This window comes from Triticum aestivum, chromosome 5D (assembly GCF_018294505.1).
Source record: "Triticum aestivum cultivar Chinese Spring chromosome 5D, IWGSC CS RefSeq v2.1, whole genome shotgun sequence".
NCBI lineage: Eukaryota > Viridiplantae > Streptophyta > Magnoliopsida > Poales > Poaceae > Triticum > Triticum aestivum.
The window spans coordinates 415,537,758-415,555,250 of record NC_057808.1 but is presented as its reverse complement, the minus strand read 5'-3'; the positions used below and the strand labels follow the sequence as shown (position 1 = coordinate 415,555,250).

The following is a 17,493-nucleotide window of genomic DNA, read 5'->3' as shown; positions in this document are numbered from 1 at the left end:
CTGGGAACCAGACTATTCAAGCGGGGATGTCATGGCGGCGTCGGCATCCTTGTGGTGGACATGTGTCCTCGGGCTCCGACGTTGTGACGGCGTCTGCTCCAACGTCGCCGCGGAGCTTGGGAGGTAGTCGAGGAGCGGATGCAGATTGTGGTCTGCATCAACGACATCTGGAAGACGGAACGTGTGCTGGGCTCGTGGTTCACGGATGGCAGGTATGGTTTCCTCCCCCGACGTCTTAGTCATGTGGGGGTGCCATATCTGGAGTTCGATGGTGTGTCCGGGGTGTTGCCCGGTCTGCTTCGTTCAATGGTAATGGTTCGCCTTTGGCAAGCCACCTTGGAGGTCCGCAAAGTTGCATATCAGCGATGGAGCCGCGTTGAGCTCGGATGAGGAGGTGATCCGTCATTTTTTCTTTCGCTGGCTGTTGTGGTGGTGCCGGAGGTAGGTGACGGGCGTTGGTGTCAAGCTCAGAGACGTTCTGCGGTCTTTTCAGTTTTGTCATGTCGGTCTGCATATGACTCGAACTTTAATCTTTTTTTAGGGGTCGAACTTTAATCTTTTTTTATATGAATGAGACACACATTATCATGCAAAAAAATTAAGAATTGGTTCAAAAAAATTTAAGGAATGGCATATGAAGCCGTACACACGCAAATGAATGGACCGGTGGACAGAGCTCAACGGCAAATTAGCGTCGAGAGCATACGTACGTACATAGTCCATGCACGTCCCGACGCGCGCGCGTGCACGGCCACGACGATCGCTCGAGACCTCTATGACGCCCGGCCAGCTGCAGCGCGCTTGCTGGCTGGCTGGCTGGACGGACGGACGGACACAGCAATGAATTAATACGGTGGCGCCCTCACCGAACGAACCACCACCACCACCGCCACCACGTCCCGTGCCGTGTGCCGTGGCACGGCGCCTGCCCAGCCCCGCCCGCCCACGGCATTTACTCCGCGCCGGTTGCCGTTGCGGATGCCAGCCGGGCCGAGCCGCCGGACGGGACGGACGTTACACCAGCCAGAGACACCCCACCGCACCGCCACCTCCCCTCCATTTATGGTCTCCTTCCCATCGGTTGGGTTCACTTGCTCCCCCCCCCCCCCCCCCCCACCTTCACCCCGTGCCGTGCGCCACCACCTCCATCGGTCGATCGGACGCGGTTCGTGCATTTTCCACGACGCGGGGACCTTGCGTACGGCGTCCGATCCGAAAAGGTGACCCACCCGTGACAAGTCCCCGTCACGACTCACGCACCTCCTTTCCCCACCTCCACCTCCTCCGCGCCTCTTCTCTTTGCCCCACGGCTGACAGCGAGCGAGCCACCGCCGAGGCTAGCCCAGCCGGGTAATTAATCTCAAGGTAAATACTACCAGTACACACCGCTAACTCCTCGCTAAAAAGATCCGTGCTGCGTGCGTGCCAGATGCCCAGATCCGTGCCTGTGCGTACGGAACGAGCCGGAGCTGCTCCGCTACGGCCACCGGTGTCGGTAGCGTATGTACCGCCGGCGGTGGGGGCCATTTGACTCTCGCGTCGCTCCGCCCAGCCGCAGCCCCGTGTGCGAGTCAGCCCCACTTGATTTTTTGTTCGTTTCCGTCGCCATTTTCTTCCACGGGTTTACATAGCGCACTCACGATGAGCTCTCTCTTAACACAACCGTTTTATCTGCTCGCCACATGTCCGGCTTTATCTAGCACCAACGCTGTCTGCCTGCCCTGCCCTGGCTTGGCTTCGTTATATCCATAGCCGGAGCTGCCAGCCTCCCAACCCCTCTCCTCCCATCTCGCACTCTCCTCCTCTCCTCTTCTTCCTCCACGAGTTCCTTCTCCTTGACTGAGGGGCGCGCCGTTTGTTGCTATTCAGTTGATTTCGTAGTCGTTCGTTTGTTCGTCGCCATCGCCGCCGGCGGCCGAGGGAGGGAGACTGGCGGTAGTATCCCGGGGGTCGGGGAGGAAGGTTCAAGTCAGAGGCGCTGTTTGTAGGCTACTAGGGATTCCACGTCGCGACTCTTTCCTTGTTTGCACCGGGCGCCATGATTCCCTTCCGCCCCCGCGCCCGTCATGCCATGTATAGCCCGCTCCTGCTATTTTAATGCATGCCTAGCCCTCCTCCTCTTTCCTCATAAAAACAACGCAATCAATCGTCGGGATCTGAGGGGATCGGCTTTCCTTCCCGCCTGCAGCCGCAGGGGTGGGCAGCAGGATCAATTCTCGGGATAGAGGGAGAGATTTCAGTCAGTCGTCAGTCGTCCTAGAAAAGAAAACCACAGCCGGGGAGTCTTTGTCTGTGGTTTGCGGTCGTAGATGAGCTTCGGCGGCATGTTCGACGGCGCCGGCTCCGGCGTCTTCTCCTACGACGCCGGCGGGGGCGGCCCCGGCATGCACAACCCCGGCCGCCTCCTCGCCCCGCCGCCCATCCCCAGGCCCGCCGCCGGCGCAGGCGGCGGTGGCTTTGCCTCCTCCACCGGCCTCTCCCTCGGCCTGGTATGCTATCCTATACTACAACCCGGCCGTTCATGCGCTCAATACCACTGCGTGTTTATTGGCCTTAATTAATCGGTCAGTTTCTCTTCTTTGCCGTGTTTAATTGCCTTGGATTTTAATCGGTTTAATTGGCAGACGAACATGGAGGGCGGAGGTCAGCTGGGCGGCGCTTTCATGGGGAGCACGGGGAGCGGCGGCGACGGCGACTCGCTGGGCCGCGCGCGGGAGGACGAGAACGACAGCCGCTCCGGCAGCGACAACCTGGACGGCGCCTCAGCCGACGAGCTCGACCCGGACAACAGCAACCCGCGCAAGAAGAAGAAGCGCTACCACCGCCACACGCCGCAGCAAATCCAAGAGCTCGAAGCGTAAGCAATTGCAATTCTCGCGGGTTCTTGGTCTACTTTCCATCTAGCCCTAAATTACAGCTTGCTTGACTGATTCATTTTGGCGCAGCGTGTTCAAGGAGTGCCCGCACCCCGACGAGAAGCAGCGGATGGAGCTCAGCCGGCGGCTCAACCTGGAGAGCCGCCAGGTCAAGTTCTGGTTCCAGAATCGCCGCACCCAGATGAAGGTTCGGACTGTCAGTCAGAACCTAGAACAATCCACTATCTATCTTTGGTGTAACGTGTCGGTTGATGTGACAAGCTAGGCAAGAAGAATCAATTCCTTCTTCTTTTTTGGTAATCGTGCTGGGCTGGTTGCAGACGCAGATCGAGCGGCACGAGAACGCGCTGCTGCGGCAGGAGAACGACAAGCTGCGGACGGAGAACATGACGATCCGGGAGGCGATGCGGAGCCCCACCTGCGGCAACTGCGGCGGCGCGGCCGTGCTCGGGGAGGTGTCGCTGGAGGAGCAGCACCTGCGCATCGAGAACTCGCGCCTCAAGGACGAGCTGGACCGCGTCTGCGCGCTCGCCGGCAAGTTCCTCGGCCGCCCCGTCTCCGCCATCTCCTCGCCGCTCAGCCTGCCGTCGTCCCTCTGCTCCGGCCTCGACCTCGCCGTCGGCAGCAACAACGGCTTCATGGGAATGGGAATGCAGTCCATCCCCGACCTCATGGGCGGCGGCTCGGCGGCCATGCGCCTGCCCACAGGCATCATGGGCGGCGGCCTCGATGACGGCCTCGGCGGCGAAGGCGTCGCCATCGACCGCGGCGCGCTGCTGGAGCTCGGGCTGGCGGCAATGGAGGAGCTGGTGAAGGTGACGCAGGTGGACGACCCGCTGTGGCAGCCCAGCCTGGATATTGGGCTGGAGACGCTCAACTTCGACGAGTACCGGCGCGCGTTCGCCCGCGTGCTCGGCCCCAGCCCCGCCGGCTACGTCTCCGAGGCCACCCGCGAGGTCGGCATTGCCATCATCAACAGCGTCGACCTCGTCAACAGCCTCATGAACGAGGTGCGGATTGCCGTCAACATGGATACTAGCGGTGCTTCATGCAGAAACACAAGAGCTAACCGGTGCAATGCTGCAGGCTCGGTGGTCGGAGATGTTCCCGTGCGTGGTGGCGAGGGCGAGCACGATGGAGATCATCTCGAGCGGCATGGGCGGCACCCGCAGCGGCTCAATCCAACTGGTGACCATGCACCGTCCTTGCTCTTGCCCAGCCTATGCTCGCCCGCGCGACGTACCACTGACGTTATGTTGTGTGCAGATGCGCGCGGAGCTGCAGGTGCTGTCGCCGCTGGTGCCGATCAGGGAGGTGACGTTCCTACGCTTCTGCAAGCAGCACGCCGACGGGCTGTGGGCCATCGTGGACGTGTCGGTGGACGGCGTCCTCCGCCCCGACTCCGGCACCGGCGCCGGCCCGGCAGGGTACATGGGCTGCCGCCTCCTCCCCTCCGGCTGCATCGTCGAGGACATGCAGAACGGCTACGCCAAGGTACGTAACCAACCCGTCCGTCCGTCCGTCCCGCCCATCCACCCACCGGTCGAACGAACGCGCCATCCGTACCGTCGTCCTGCTCCCTCGGCCGGCGTAACTCCGCACGGCCACCGCCAGCCCATGATCAGACCTTCTGCCTAGATTGGCGCACGGCGCGTCGGCATGTGGCGGCAGTCAGCCGGCCGCCCACATTAACGCCGCGCGCACGTACAGGCAGCGCGGCCCAGTATTCTATGCTCTCACAGAAGGACGTGGACGAAGGTGAATCCAAGGCCACCTCCCGCAAGTCAATGCTCTCGTCTCGTGTGACGACGGGCCGGGACGTGCATGCATAGATACGATCAGTTGGTTTCCGTGCCGCCTGCGACGACTGATCGCCATTGTTTTCGCTTCCCGGAGCAAAGCAATTTTCAACTGTTTCGATGCTTCCATCCGTGCGCGCGAAATGCCTGGCTAGTCGACAGATCCAGTATTTTAGGGTTCCTTGGCTGCTTATACAAGTAGACGAGTACTCAACTAGTCCAGTTTAATAATCAATCGTGGGAGGATTCATCCTCGATTGTGCATGATCCATGCTAGCTAATGACACAGTTGCGGCCTGTTGACACCCCACGTGATCCACTGCCGTGTGGTCGACGCTCAGTTCCAAACCTAAGCATATCTACGTCGCAGATTATGTCTATGCGTGCACGATCTGATCGCCAGCCGTTGTACTGCGCGTCTCGTGTTCGACCATTTGCCTGTAATTTTTTCTAGTATACTAATCTCCCTCTGGTTGCGACTGTAGCAGCGCAGTGTGTTGTTTAGCTAGGGCTTTGCAGTGGTCAACTGGGTTTCTTCTGAACCTCTGGACCCTCCACTATGCTCCGGTGATATCATGGCCGATCAGATACGTAGCATGCAGTTGCAGGCTGGCTGTCGTTGCTCGTGGCCGTGTCTACGCGCGCGGCTTGTCCTCTTGCTTCAGCCAGTGAGCGACGCCATTTGTTACACGCACGCCGGATTTACTATTACTTTGCTACTGTGCGTGACCAGCTAGCTGCCCGGCCGGCACCGCGCGTGCGCCGGCAGCCGCCATTACTGCCTTGTCGCGGCAAGTGGCCGGAGCCAGCGGGGAAAGCGAAGCTGCATTCGATCAATGCCCGTGGTAAGTGTAACTGCTGACGCTGTTGTACCCTACTGTGCAGGTCACGTGGGTGGTTCACGCCGAGTACGACGAGGCGGCGGTGCACGAGCTGTACCGCCCGCTGCTCCGCTCCGGCCAGGCGCTGGGCGCGCGCCGCTGGCTCGCCTCGCTGCAGCGCCAGTGCGAGTACCACGCCATCCTCTGCTCCAACCCGCACCCCAACCACGGCGACCGCCACGAGCCCATCTCGCCGGCGGGGCGCCGCTGCATGCTCAGGCTGGCGCAGCGGATGGCTGACAACTTCTGCGCCGGGGTCTGCGCCACGGCCGCCCAGAAGTGGCGCCGCCTCGACGAGTGGCGCGTCGAGGGCGCCGGCGGACGGGACCCGGCCGGCGGGGAGGACAAGGTGCGCATGATGGCCAGGCAGAGCGTGGGCGCGCCCGGCGAGCCCCCCGGCGTCGTGCTCAGCGCCACCACCTCCGTGCGGCTCCCCGGCACGCCGCCGCAGCGTGTATTTGACTACCTCCGCGACGAACAGCGCCGCGGTGAGTGGGACATCCTCGCCAACGGCGAGGCCATGCAGGAGATGGACCACATCGCCAAGGGCCAGCACCACGGCAACGCCGTCTCCCTCCTCCGTCCTAACGTAAGTACAGTACATCATACCTTCCATCATTTCTCATTTCCTCTCCACACATCCCAGTTCCTTCTGAATTTTTCTGTTCCTCGCTCATAATGAATCTCAGTGTCTTCTGACACTTGTTGATTTTTACGTAAAATTAAAGCATCTGTGCATCTAACATTAACTAGGAGTAGTAGTAAATAGCAATTAAACTGACAAAACTCCTGCAACCAGATCAATAGTGATAGATAGTTAATGATGAATAGTTTGTGAAGAAGTCAAGCACTCCTCTACCTCTCGTACTACTCCATGGAGTAGCACTGTACTAGCATGAACTAGCATGATGCAGGTTTCATGGCCATATTGGCAAATGCATGGGTTGGGGGGCACAGTGACAGGAGGAAGAGGACGACGCAGAAAGCTTCCAAGAAATTATTGTTCTTGGCTGCAGAACTGGGGTCTGGGGGTGGGGGGTAGTAGTAGGGTTGACATTTGTGATAGTAGAAAGCTAGCTGTTAACTTTTCCCTCCTTTTGGGGGCATGCTTGCATGTAGCCATGCAGCCTATCTGCCCTTGTCCTCGCTTGCATGCATGCTCACCAAAGCCTGTCAGTATTGGCTTTATCTTTCTTCTACTATACTTTTCAAAGATCCATGACGAGTATCTCTTTCTTCCGTTATTTGATTTCTTTGTAAAGCGGCTTGGGAATATCCTGGTTCGTAGAACCATGAGGTTGACACCAAGTACACCAGGATCCCCTTTTGATCTCAAGTACACCAGGATTCTACCAGCATGATTGGCTAAAGAAAAACACATTGAATTTACAGAAGTACCATCCTAACAAAAAAAAAGTTGAGACTATGCACAGTTTTTCAGTTTTCTCCAAAGTTGCTTATACAGATCTTTGCCACTTTTTTTAAGACCTCCTTTGTCTTGGATAATACTACCTCCGTGCAATAATATAAGACGTCTTTACAGTTCAATTTGAGCTGCAAAAACGCCTTACATTAGTGTACAGAGGGAGTAATATGTTTGTACCGCAAACAAATTCAACACAGTGAAAGAAAGCAATTGAATGTACGATCTTACTAGTTATAATTCGAACCACTCCTAGTTTGTTGGAGGTCTTAAGCAAATAAATGTTACACTTTCAGTTAATTTTTTTACTCCGTACCTTAATTAAGCTGACAATTTAAATGCTTGCAAGGACTGTCCACATCTGGTACAACTGTACAAGTATAGCATGGCTGATGCATGTCACTGATATTGCTTAATTTGCTTGCAGGCGACGAGCGGGAACCAGAACAACATGCTCATCCTGCAGGAGACGTGCACCGACGCGTCCGGCTCGCTGGTGGTGTACGCGCCGGTGGACGTGCAGTCCATGCACGTCGTCATGGGCGGCGGCGACTCGGCCTACGTCTCCCTGCTGCCCTCCGGCTTCGCCATCCTCCCCGACGGCCACACTGCGCCGGCCGCCGCTACTGACCCTTCTCCCCAGGGCTCGTCGCCCAACGCTCATGGCGGCAGCAGCAACAACAGCCCCGGCTCGCTCGTCACCGTGGCGTTCCAGATACTGGTGAACAACCTGCCGACGGCGAAGCTCACCGTGGAGTCGGTCGACACCGTCAGCAACCTGCTCTCCTGCACCATCCAGAAGATCAAGTCCGCCCTGCAGGCCAGCATCATCTCGCCCTAGCTCCATGGCTAGCGGGCATTTGACATGGATTCCGGCCAACACACCGATACAGCGCCAGCCGGATGCCATTTCAAATGTCTAACTAGCTCGATCAGGTCGTGGAAGATGAAGATCACAAAGCTAGAGGAAGAAGAAGATTTCAGGCGAGAACTCAGATCATCATAGTGGCTTCTTGGGATACAAATAAATTATAGTGTGGAGATCGAATTAGTATTTCATAGAGGAAATGAACGGGGCGAGATGCGAACTAGGGATTAAGTCAAGAACGAACCTCGCGCTAGGCATGCTTGCATTTTAATTTGCCGCTGCTTAAACTAGCTGATGTGGTGGTTCGGGTATTGACTTAAACTCTGGTGAAGACTGAAGAGAACCCCCTAGGGCTTTGTTTTATTTTTTTATCTATATATCTAGTGCTTTGGTTTTATTAATGCATGCTTCTGTGAAGCTTCCTAGGCAAAGATGCTGATCATCAGATCAACATGATATATATAATATGTTTGCGTTTGTTAACTTACCCTAAATGTCTTTTCTAGCTTGAAAATGTTGGAATGAGTTCATGTACACTATGTTCTGGTTTAGTCGTGCTTACTCAAGAAAGATTTTTTGAAAACCAAAATACGTCAAGTTATTGCTTAGGTTGGACTTTTTTGAGGAATTAGAACATATTTGTTTGTTTTTTTAGGGCTTAGAACTTCTTTATTTGGTGTTAACTTGAACAATTCCCAGTTGATGCATGGCGTGACAGTTGCACTGTCTGTGACCAATCTTATCCCTCTTGTCCACACGCTTAAGTAGTAGTCGTTCGTTTTTTATGCTGTGAAACCTAAGGTCTTGAAGATATACATGCTTGCCAATGTTCGTTTTTAATTTGCTTCTGTGCAGCAAATACTTGTGGAGGACAGCAACAGATCGAGAGTCTGCAGGGCATCGCATACACATTGATAGCTAGTGCACGTACACACTGACACTGTTGTGTTGTTGGCCATTCATTCCTACCAAACGTTGCAGCGTATGTTAATGCGTAGCATACGTACGTCGGCAAGTGCACATGCTATGCCATGGAAGCTATACCCGTATCTATAGCTGCTGATGTATGTACCGCATGCGTATTCATTAGTTGATCCATCGAATGAAAGCTACACCAAGGTTGCACCACGCGGCCGACCGACCGCTCACGTGTTGCCGTGTTGGGACTACCTTCTCTACAGGGGCGCCGGCACTAAGAGCAACTCCAGCAGAGTTGCTGTATCGGCGATCGTCAAATGGGATATAGAGCACACTCCGGTGCGGCCGGGCAAAAACACAAAGTCGGCAAATACAGCCTTCATATGCAGGGGCAACTAAAGCTGAAATTAACATACCAAACGCAAGTTTGAACGTGCTAAATTAAATGAAATTATAATATTGGCTAAAATCCGTCGCATTTAAATATAATTAGTGACTACAGATGTCATTAAAGAACAGTTTTAAAATAAGAAACATGGGTATTCGAGCTGACACTGCTACATATACTCCCTCCGTTTCAGTTTGCAAGTCCTGCGCGTATACCTAGGTTGCCAATTTTATCATCGTAATATAAACTATATAACACAAAAAACATACCCTTTGAAAATAGAACATCTGAAGTTTATAATGGTATGTTTTTTGTAATATATGACTTCTCTTAGGTTGGTCAAATTGATGATCTAGGAATACGCGCACGCCTTGTAAACTGAGAGAGGGGGAGTAGACTACTTATGCTACTCGGTGGTCGGTGCCATCTAGTCGGCGTTGTCGTCATCGTCATCTACGCCAGCGTCGGTGTTATCGCCATCATCGTCGTCCTCCTTCTCAGACAGGATATCCTGCATCCACGCGTAGGGCTCGGACTCACGAGCGGCAGCTTGCTCTCTTCGTCTGTGAATGTGAGGTCCCGCGCCTCGTTACGTGCTTGGAGGGTTGTGAGATCGAGCATAGCGTGGTCCAGGCCCTCGGGCTCTGTCTCCGCCTTTGGCTCGGCCGAGACGTGGACTACATCTTTCACCTGGACGAGGAGGCGGGCCGGGTCGGCCGGGATGGCGTTCTCCTCCTCCTTCACCCGGACGAGGGGCCTAGGTCCCACACGGTCGGCGTCAGCGCCACGAGATGCGCCATCAGGACGGCCGCATTCGCCAGATCCTCCATCGCGAGAGGAGGACCTGGCTGCTACCTCTTGAGCACTGCGTTGGTTTTCCCTTGAAGAGAAAAGGGTGATGCAGCAAAGTAGCATAAGTATTTCCTTCAGTTTTTGAGAACCAAGGTATCAATCCAGTAGGAGGCTATGTGCGAGTCCCTCGTACCTACACAAAACAAATAAATCCTCGCAACCAACGCGATAAGGGGTTGTCAATCCCTACACGGTCACTTACGAGAGTGAGATCTGATAGATATGATAGGATAATATTTTTGGTATTTTTATGATAAAGATGCAAAGTAAAATAAAAGTAAAGTAAAAAGCACGGAAATAACTAAGTGTTGGAAGATTAATATGATGAAGATAGACCCGGGGGCCATAGGTTTCACTAGTGGCTTCTCTCAAGAGCATAAGTATTTTATGGCGGGTGAATAAATTACTGTTGAGCAATTGACAGAATGGAGCATAGTTATGAGAATATCTAGGTATGATCATGTATATAGGCATCACGTCCGAGACAAGTAGACCGACTTCTGCCTGCATCTACTACTATTACTCTACACATCGACCGCTATCCAGCATGCATCTAGAGTATTAAGTTCATAAGAATAGAGTAACGCCTTAATCAAGATGACATGATGTAGAGGGATAAATTCATGCAATATGATAAAAAAAACCCATCTTGTTATCCTCGATGGCAACAATACAATACGTGCCTTGCTGCCCCTACTGTCACTGGGAAAGGACACCGCAAGATTGAACCCAAAGCTAAGCACTTCTCCCATTGCAAGAAAGATCAATCTAGTAGGCCAAACCAAACTGATAATTCGAAGAGACTTGCAAAGATAACCAATCATACATAAAAGAATTCAGAAGATTCAAATATTGTTCATAGATAAACTTGATCATAAACCCACAATTCATCGGTCTCAACAAACACACCGCAAAAGGAGATTACATCGAATAGATCTCCACGAGAGAGGGGGAGAACATTGTATTGAGATCCAAAAAGAGAGAAGAAGCCATCTAGCTACTAACTATGGACCCGAAGGTATGAGGTAAACTACTCACACTTCATCGGAGAGGCTATGGTGTTGATGTAGAAGCCCTCCGTGATGGATGCCCCCTCCGGCGGAGCTCCGGAACAGGCCCCAAGATGGGATCTCATGGGTACAGAAGGTTGCGGCGGTGGAATTAGGTTTTTGGCTCCGTATCTGATCGTTTGGGGTACGTAGGTATATATAGGAGGAAGAAGTACGTCGGTGGAGCAACAGGGGGCCCACAAGGGTGGAGGGCGCGCCCTGGGGGGTAGGCGCGCCCCCCTACCTCGTGGCTTCCGTGTTGGTTGCTTGACATAGGGTCCAAGTCTCCTGGATCATATTCGTTCCGAAAATCACGTTCCCGAAGGTTTCATTCCGTTTGGACTCCGTTTGATATTCTTTTTCTGTGAAACTCTGAAATAGGCAAAAAACAGCAATTCTGGGCTGGGCCTCCGGTTAATAGGTTAGTCCCAAAAATAATATAAAAGTGGATAATAAAGCCCAATCATGTCCAAAACAGAAGATAATATAGCATGAAGCAATCAAAAATTATAGATACGTTGGAGACGTATCAAGCATCCCCAAGCTTAATTCCTGCTCGTCCTCGAGTAGGTAAATGATAAAAACAGAATTTTTTATGCCGAGTACTACTTGGCATAATTTCAATGTAATTCTTCTTAATTGTGGTATGAATATTCAGATCTGAAAGATTCAAGATAAAAGTTCATATTGACATAAAAATAATAATACTTCAAGCATACTAACTAAGCAATTATGTCCTCTCAAAATAACATGGCCAAAGAAAGTTCATCCCTACAAAATCATATAGTTTAGTCATGCTCCATTTTCGTCACACAAGAATGCTCTCATCATGCACAACCCCAATGACAAGCCAAGCAATTGTTTCAAACTTTAGTAATCTCAAACTTATAAACCCTCACGCAATACATGAGCGCGAGCCATGGACATAACACTATGGGTGGAATAGAATATGATGATGGGGGTTATGTGGAGAAGACAAAAAAGGAGAAAGTCTCACATCAACGAGGCTAATCAATGAGCTATGGAGATGCCCATCGATTGATGTTAATGCAAGGAGTAGGGATTGCCATGCAACGGATGCACTAGAGCTATAAATGTACGAAAGCTCAACAAAAGGAACTAAGTGGGTGTGCATCCAACTTGCTTGCTCACGAAGACCTAGGGCACTTGAGGAGGCCCATTGTTGGAATATACAAGCCAAGTTCTATAATGAAAAATTCCCATTAGTATATGAAAGTGACAAAACAAGAGACTCTCTATCATGAAGATTATGGTGCTAATTTGAAGCACAAGTGTGGTAAAAGGATAGTAACATTGTCCCTTCTCTCTTTTTCTCTCATTTTTTTATTCTTATTCGTCACTTGGGACAATGCTCTAAAAAATGATGATCATCACACTTCTATTTATTTACAACTCAATGATTACAACTCGATACTAGAACAAAGTATGACTCTATATGAATGCCTCCGGCGGTGTACCGGGATATGCAATGAACCAAGAGTGACATGTATGAAAGAATTATGAACGGTGGCTTTGCCACAAATACTATGTCAACTACATGATCATGCAAAGCAATATGACAATGATGAACGTGTCATGATAAACTGGATGGTGGAAAGTTGCATGGCAATATATCTCGGAATGGCTATGGAAATGCCATAATAGGTAGGTATGGTGGCTGTTTTGAGGAAGATATAAGGAGGTTTATGTGTGAAAGAGCATAACATATCACGGGGTTTGGATGCACCGGCGAAGTTTGCACCAACTCTCAATGTGAGAAAGGGCAATGCACGGTGCCGAAGAGGCTAGCAATGATGGAAAGGTGAGAGTGCGTATAATCCATGGACTCAACATTAGTCATAAAGAACTCACATACTTATTGCAAAAATCTACAAGTCATCAAAAACCAAGCACTACGCGCATGCTCCTAGGGGGATAGATTTGTAGGAAAAGACCATCGCTCGTCCCCGACCGCCACTCATAAGGAGGACAATCAAAGAACACCTCATGTTTCAAATTTGTTACATAACGTTTACCATATGTGCATGTACAAGACTTGCAAACTTCAACACAAGTATTTCTCAAATTCACAACTACTCAACTAGCACGACATTGATATCACTACCTCCATGTCTCAAAACAATCATCAAGCATCAAACTTCTCTTAGTATTCAACGCACTCATAAGAAAGTTTTTACTAATCATGAATATCTAGCATATTAGGATTTTTTAAGCAAATTACCATGCTATTTAACACTCTCAAAATAATCTAAGTGAAGCATGAGAGATCAATAGTTTCTATAAAACAAATCCACCACCGTGCTCTAAAAGATATAAGTGAAGTACTAGAGCAAAACTATATAACTCAAAAGATATAAGTGAAGCACGTAGAGTATTCTAATAATTTTCGAATCATGTGTGTCTCTCTCAAAAGGTGTGTACAGGAAGGATGATTGTGGTAAACTAAAAAGCAAAGGCTCAAATCATACAAGACGCTCCAAGCAAAACACATATCATGTGGTGAATAAAAATATAGCTCCAAGTAAAGTTACCGATAGAAGTAGACGAAAGAGGGGATGCCTTCCGGGGCATCCCCAAGCTTTGGCTTTTAGGTGTCCTTAGATTATCTTGGGGGTGCCATGGGCATCCCCAAGCTTAGGCTCTTGCCACTCCTTGTTCCATAATCCATCAAATCTTTCACCCAAAACTTGAAAACTTCATAACACAAAACTTAGCAGAAAATCTCGTGAGCTCCGTTAGCGAAAGAAAACAAAAGACCACTTGAAGGTACTGTAATGAACTCATTCTTTATTTATATTGGTGTTAAACCTATTGTATTCCAACTTCTCTATGGTTTATAAACTATTTGACATCATCAACTGTTTTTTTTGTCTTTATTTTTTCCTTGTCACCCATGCACGAACCGGACTAGAGTAAAATTAATTTTCTGCGCACTAGGCTGCACAGAGTCACTGATGTTGAGCCGCAGTGCTACAGTGCAGTCTACAGTGAGACACGATTTGCTACAGGAATTTTGCGTCAACGACGTACTAGTGTGTTGGCTTCCTTTCTCAATGGACACAAACGTCCTATACTAGAGATCACTTAACACATTAACAAGTCACTCGAGTGACAATGTAAACATTTTTAAAAAATCAATGAATAAATTGTAGAACGAGGTGAATATATTTTTAGAAAGAGGTGAATATATTTTTTAGGACAGGGTGAATATACTCTTACTATTTTTGTTTGTTTGTCGCGCACAAAAAAGTCACGCACCCACTGTGTCGCAACTCGGACAAAAAAGGGTCGGACCCCAGTTACAAGTTCACAGTGGACTTGCAATTGGGACGAAAAAAGTCGTGCCCAGGTTGCGTGTTAAGGATGGACTTGCAACTGGGACAAAAAAAAGTTCAGGCTCCAGTTGCGAGTCGAGTGTAGACTTGCAACTGGAAAAAAAGGTCGGACTCCAGTTGCGAGTCAAGGATGAACTTGTAACTGGGAAAAAAAAGACCAGGGCCCAGTTGCGAGTCAAGGATGGACTTGCAACTGGGACAAAAAAAAGGTCGCGCTCGAGTTACGAGTTGTTGGTGGACTTGCAACTCGGACAAAAAAAATGTTAGACCCAGTTGCGAGCCGATGGTGGATTTATAACTGGGACATAAAAAGGTCGGGCCCCCATTTGCGAGTCAAGGGTGGACTTGCAATTGGGACAAAAAAAGGTTGGGCCCAGTTGCAAGTCGACGGTAGACTTGCAATTGGGACAATATGTTGACCCAGTTGCGAGTCAAGATTGGACTATCAACTAGGAAAAAAATGTTGAGTCTAGTTGTGAGTAGATGGTGGACTTGTAACGAGGACAAAAAAACTCAAGCCCCGGTTGCGAGTCGAGGGTCGACATGCAATTGAGACTAAATAAAATCAGGCTCTAGTTGCGAGTTGAAGGTGAACTTGCAACTAGCAGAAAAAAGTTGGGCCTGAGTTGCAAGTCGAGGGTAGACTTAAAATTGGGACAAAAAAAGTTTCGGGCTACATTTGCGATTTGAGGATGGACTTGCAACGTAGACAAAAAATGTTAAAGTCCAATTGCGAGTTGAGGGTGGGATTGCAACTACGACAAAAGGTCGGGTCCAAATTGCAAGTTGAGGGTAGACTTGCAACTTAGAAAAAAAACAACCCATGTTTGGTGGTGGACAGTCAACTAACAACTATGAAAACAATCATGAGTTTAAAAGAATTTGAAAATAAAAAATAACAAATCATGAATTTAAAAAGTTAACAAATTTGGAAGAAATAAATAAAGAAGAAGAAGAAGAAAAAGGCAAAAGAAACAAAAAATGAAAAAAAAATTCACTTGTAGCCACAACAGCCAAGGAGGCACCCACGAGGAACAAAATCAAATGGATCAACAACGGCCTACTACCACGACGGGCGCCCCGCAAGTAATGTGTACAGGAAAATGATCAGTCAATAAAAAATAAGTAAAAATACTAATCTTGATGTCTAAATAATGTGGCTAGAAAAGTAGATGTGAGATACTATTTCACATCTAGATGTGAAATAGCAAATCTGAAACTATTTTACTAGCCATAGATTCATCAAAATAAGCAAACAACACATGAAAAACAGAATCTGTCAAAAACAGAACAGTCTGTAGTAATCTGTAACTAACACAAACTTCTGGAACTCCAAAAAATCAGCCAAAATAGGACGACCTAGGAAATTTGTTTATTGATCAGCAGAAATTGGAATCAATATTTTATCACATTCTGGTGATTTTTAACAATTATTTTCGTGAACAGAAAGTTTCTGGAAATTTCTGCAAGATCAAATAACTATCATCCAAGAAGATCCTATAGGTTTAACTTGGCACAAACACTAATTAAAACATAAAAACACATCTAACCAGAGGCTAGATCAAATAGTTATTCCTAAACAGAAGCAAAAAAGTAAAAAAAAGTAAAAATAAAATTGGATTGCCTCCCAACAAGCGCTATCGTTTAACGCCCCTAGCTAGGCATAAAAGCAAGGATAGATCTAGGTATTGCCATCTTTGGTAGGTAATCCATAAGTGGCTCTCATGATAGACTCATATGATAGTTTTATTTTCTTCCTAGGGAAGTGTTCCATGCCTTTCTTTAATGGAAATTGGAATCTAATATTCCCTTCCTTCATATCAATAATTGCACCAATCGTTCTAAGGAAAGGTCTACCAAAAATAATAGGACATGAAGGATTGCAATCTATATCAAGAACGATAAAATCTATGGGCACGTAGTTCCTATTTGCAACAATAAGAACATCATTAATTCTTCCCATAGGTTTCTTAACAGTGGAATCCGCAAGGTGCAAGTTTAAAGAGCAATCATCAAAATCACGGAAACCTAGCAAATCGCACAAAGTTTTTGGAATCGTGGAAACACTAGCACCCAAATCACACAAAGCATAGCATTCATGATCTTTAATCTTAATTTTAATAGTAGGTTCCCACTCATCATAAAGTTTTCTAGGGATAGAAACCTCCAACTCAAGTTTTTCTTCATAAGATTGCGTCAAAGCATCAACAATATGTTTGGTAAAAGCCTTATTTTGACTATAAACATGAGGGGAATTTAGCACGGATTGCAACAAGAAAATACAATCTATCAAAGAGCAATTATCATAATTAAATTCCTTGAAATCCAAAATAGTGGGTTTATTAATATCTAGGGTTTTGTTCTCTTCAATTCCACTTTTATCAATTTTACCATCAAGATCTAAAACTTCCAAATTTTTGGAACGCCTTCTAGGTAAAGGTGGATCATATTCAATCCCATCATTATCAAGATTCATATTTCAAAACAAGGATTTAATAGGGGACACATCAATAACTTTTAGATCTTCATCTTTATTTTCATAGAAATTTGAAGAACACGCTTTTATAAAGCAATCTTTCTTAGCACGCATCCTAGTGGTTCTTTCTTTGCACTCATCAATGGAAATTCTCATGGCTTTGAGAGACTCATTGATATCATGCTTAGGAGGAATAGATCTCAGTTTTAAAGAATCAACATCAAGAGAAAATCTATTAATGTTCCTAGCCAATTTATCAACTTTAAGCAATTTTTCTTCAAGCAAGGCATTGAAATTCTTTTGCGAATTCATAAACTCTTTAACACTAGTCTCAAATTCAGAGGGCATCTTATTAAAATTTCCATAAGAATTTTTGTAGGAATTACCATAATTATTAGAGGAATTGCTAGGATAAGGCCTAGGATTAAAGTTTCTCTATACGCGTTGTTACCAAAATTATTCCTACCAACAAAATTCACATCCATAGATTCATTATTATTCTCAATCAAAGTAGACAAAGGCATATCATTAGGATCAGAAGAAACACTTTTACTAGCAATTAATTTCATAAGTTCATCCATCTTTCCACTCAAAACATTAATTTCTT

The 17,493-nt window shown here is 48.2% G+C and overlaps 1 protein-coding gene across 2 annotated transcripts; it reads left to right on the top strand.

Annotated features, from left to right (window-relative positions):
* Window positions 1-1,663: 1,663 nt before the first annotated feature.
* Window positions 1,664-8,334, top strand: LOC123122252 (homeobox-leucine zipper protein ROC6). Of its 2 annotated transcripts, XM_044542407.1 has the most exons (8): window positions 1,664-2,489; window positions 2,625-2,857; window positions 2,946-3,063; window positions 3,197-3,886; window positions 3,963-4,064; window positions 4,143-4,370; window positions 5,561-6,145; window positions 7,407-8,334. In XM_044542407.1, the coding sequence occupies exons 1-8, from the start codon at window positions 2,310-2,312 to the stop codon at window positions 7,818-7,820; spliced, it is 2,550 nt and encodes an 849-aa protein (XP_044398342.1). In that variant the 5' UTR covers window positions 1,664-2,309; the 3' UTR covers window positions 7,821-8,334. The 2 variants fall into 2 exon arrangements, with proteins under 2 accessions (XP_044398342.1, XP_044398341.1); XM_044542406.1 differs by having other exon boundaries at window positions 3,963-4,370.
* The last annotated feature ends 9,159 nt before the right edge of the window (window positions 8,335-17,493 follow it).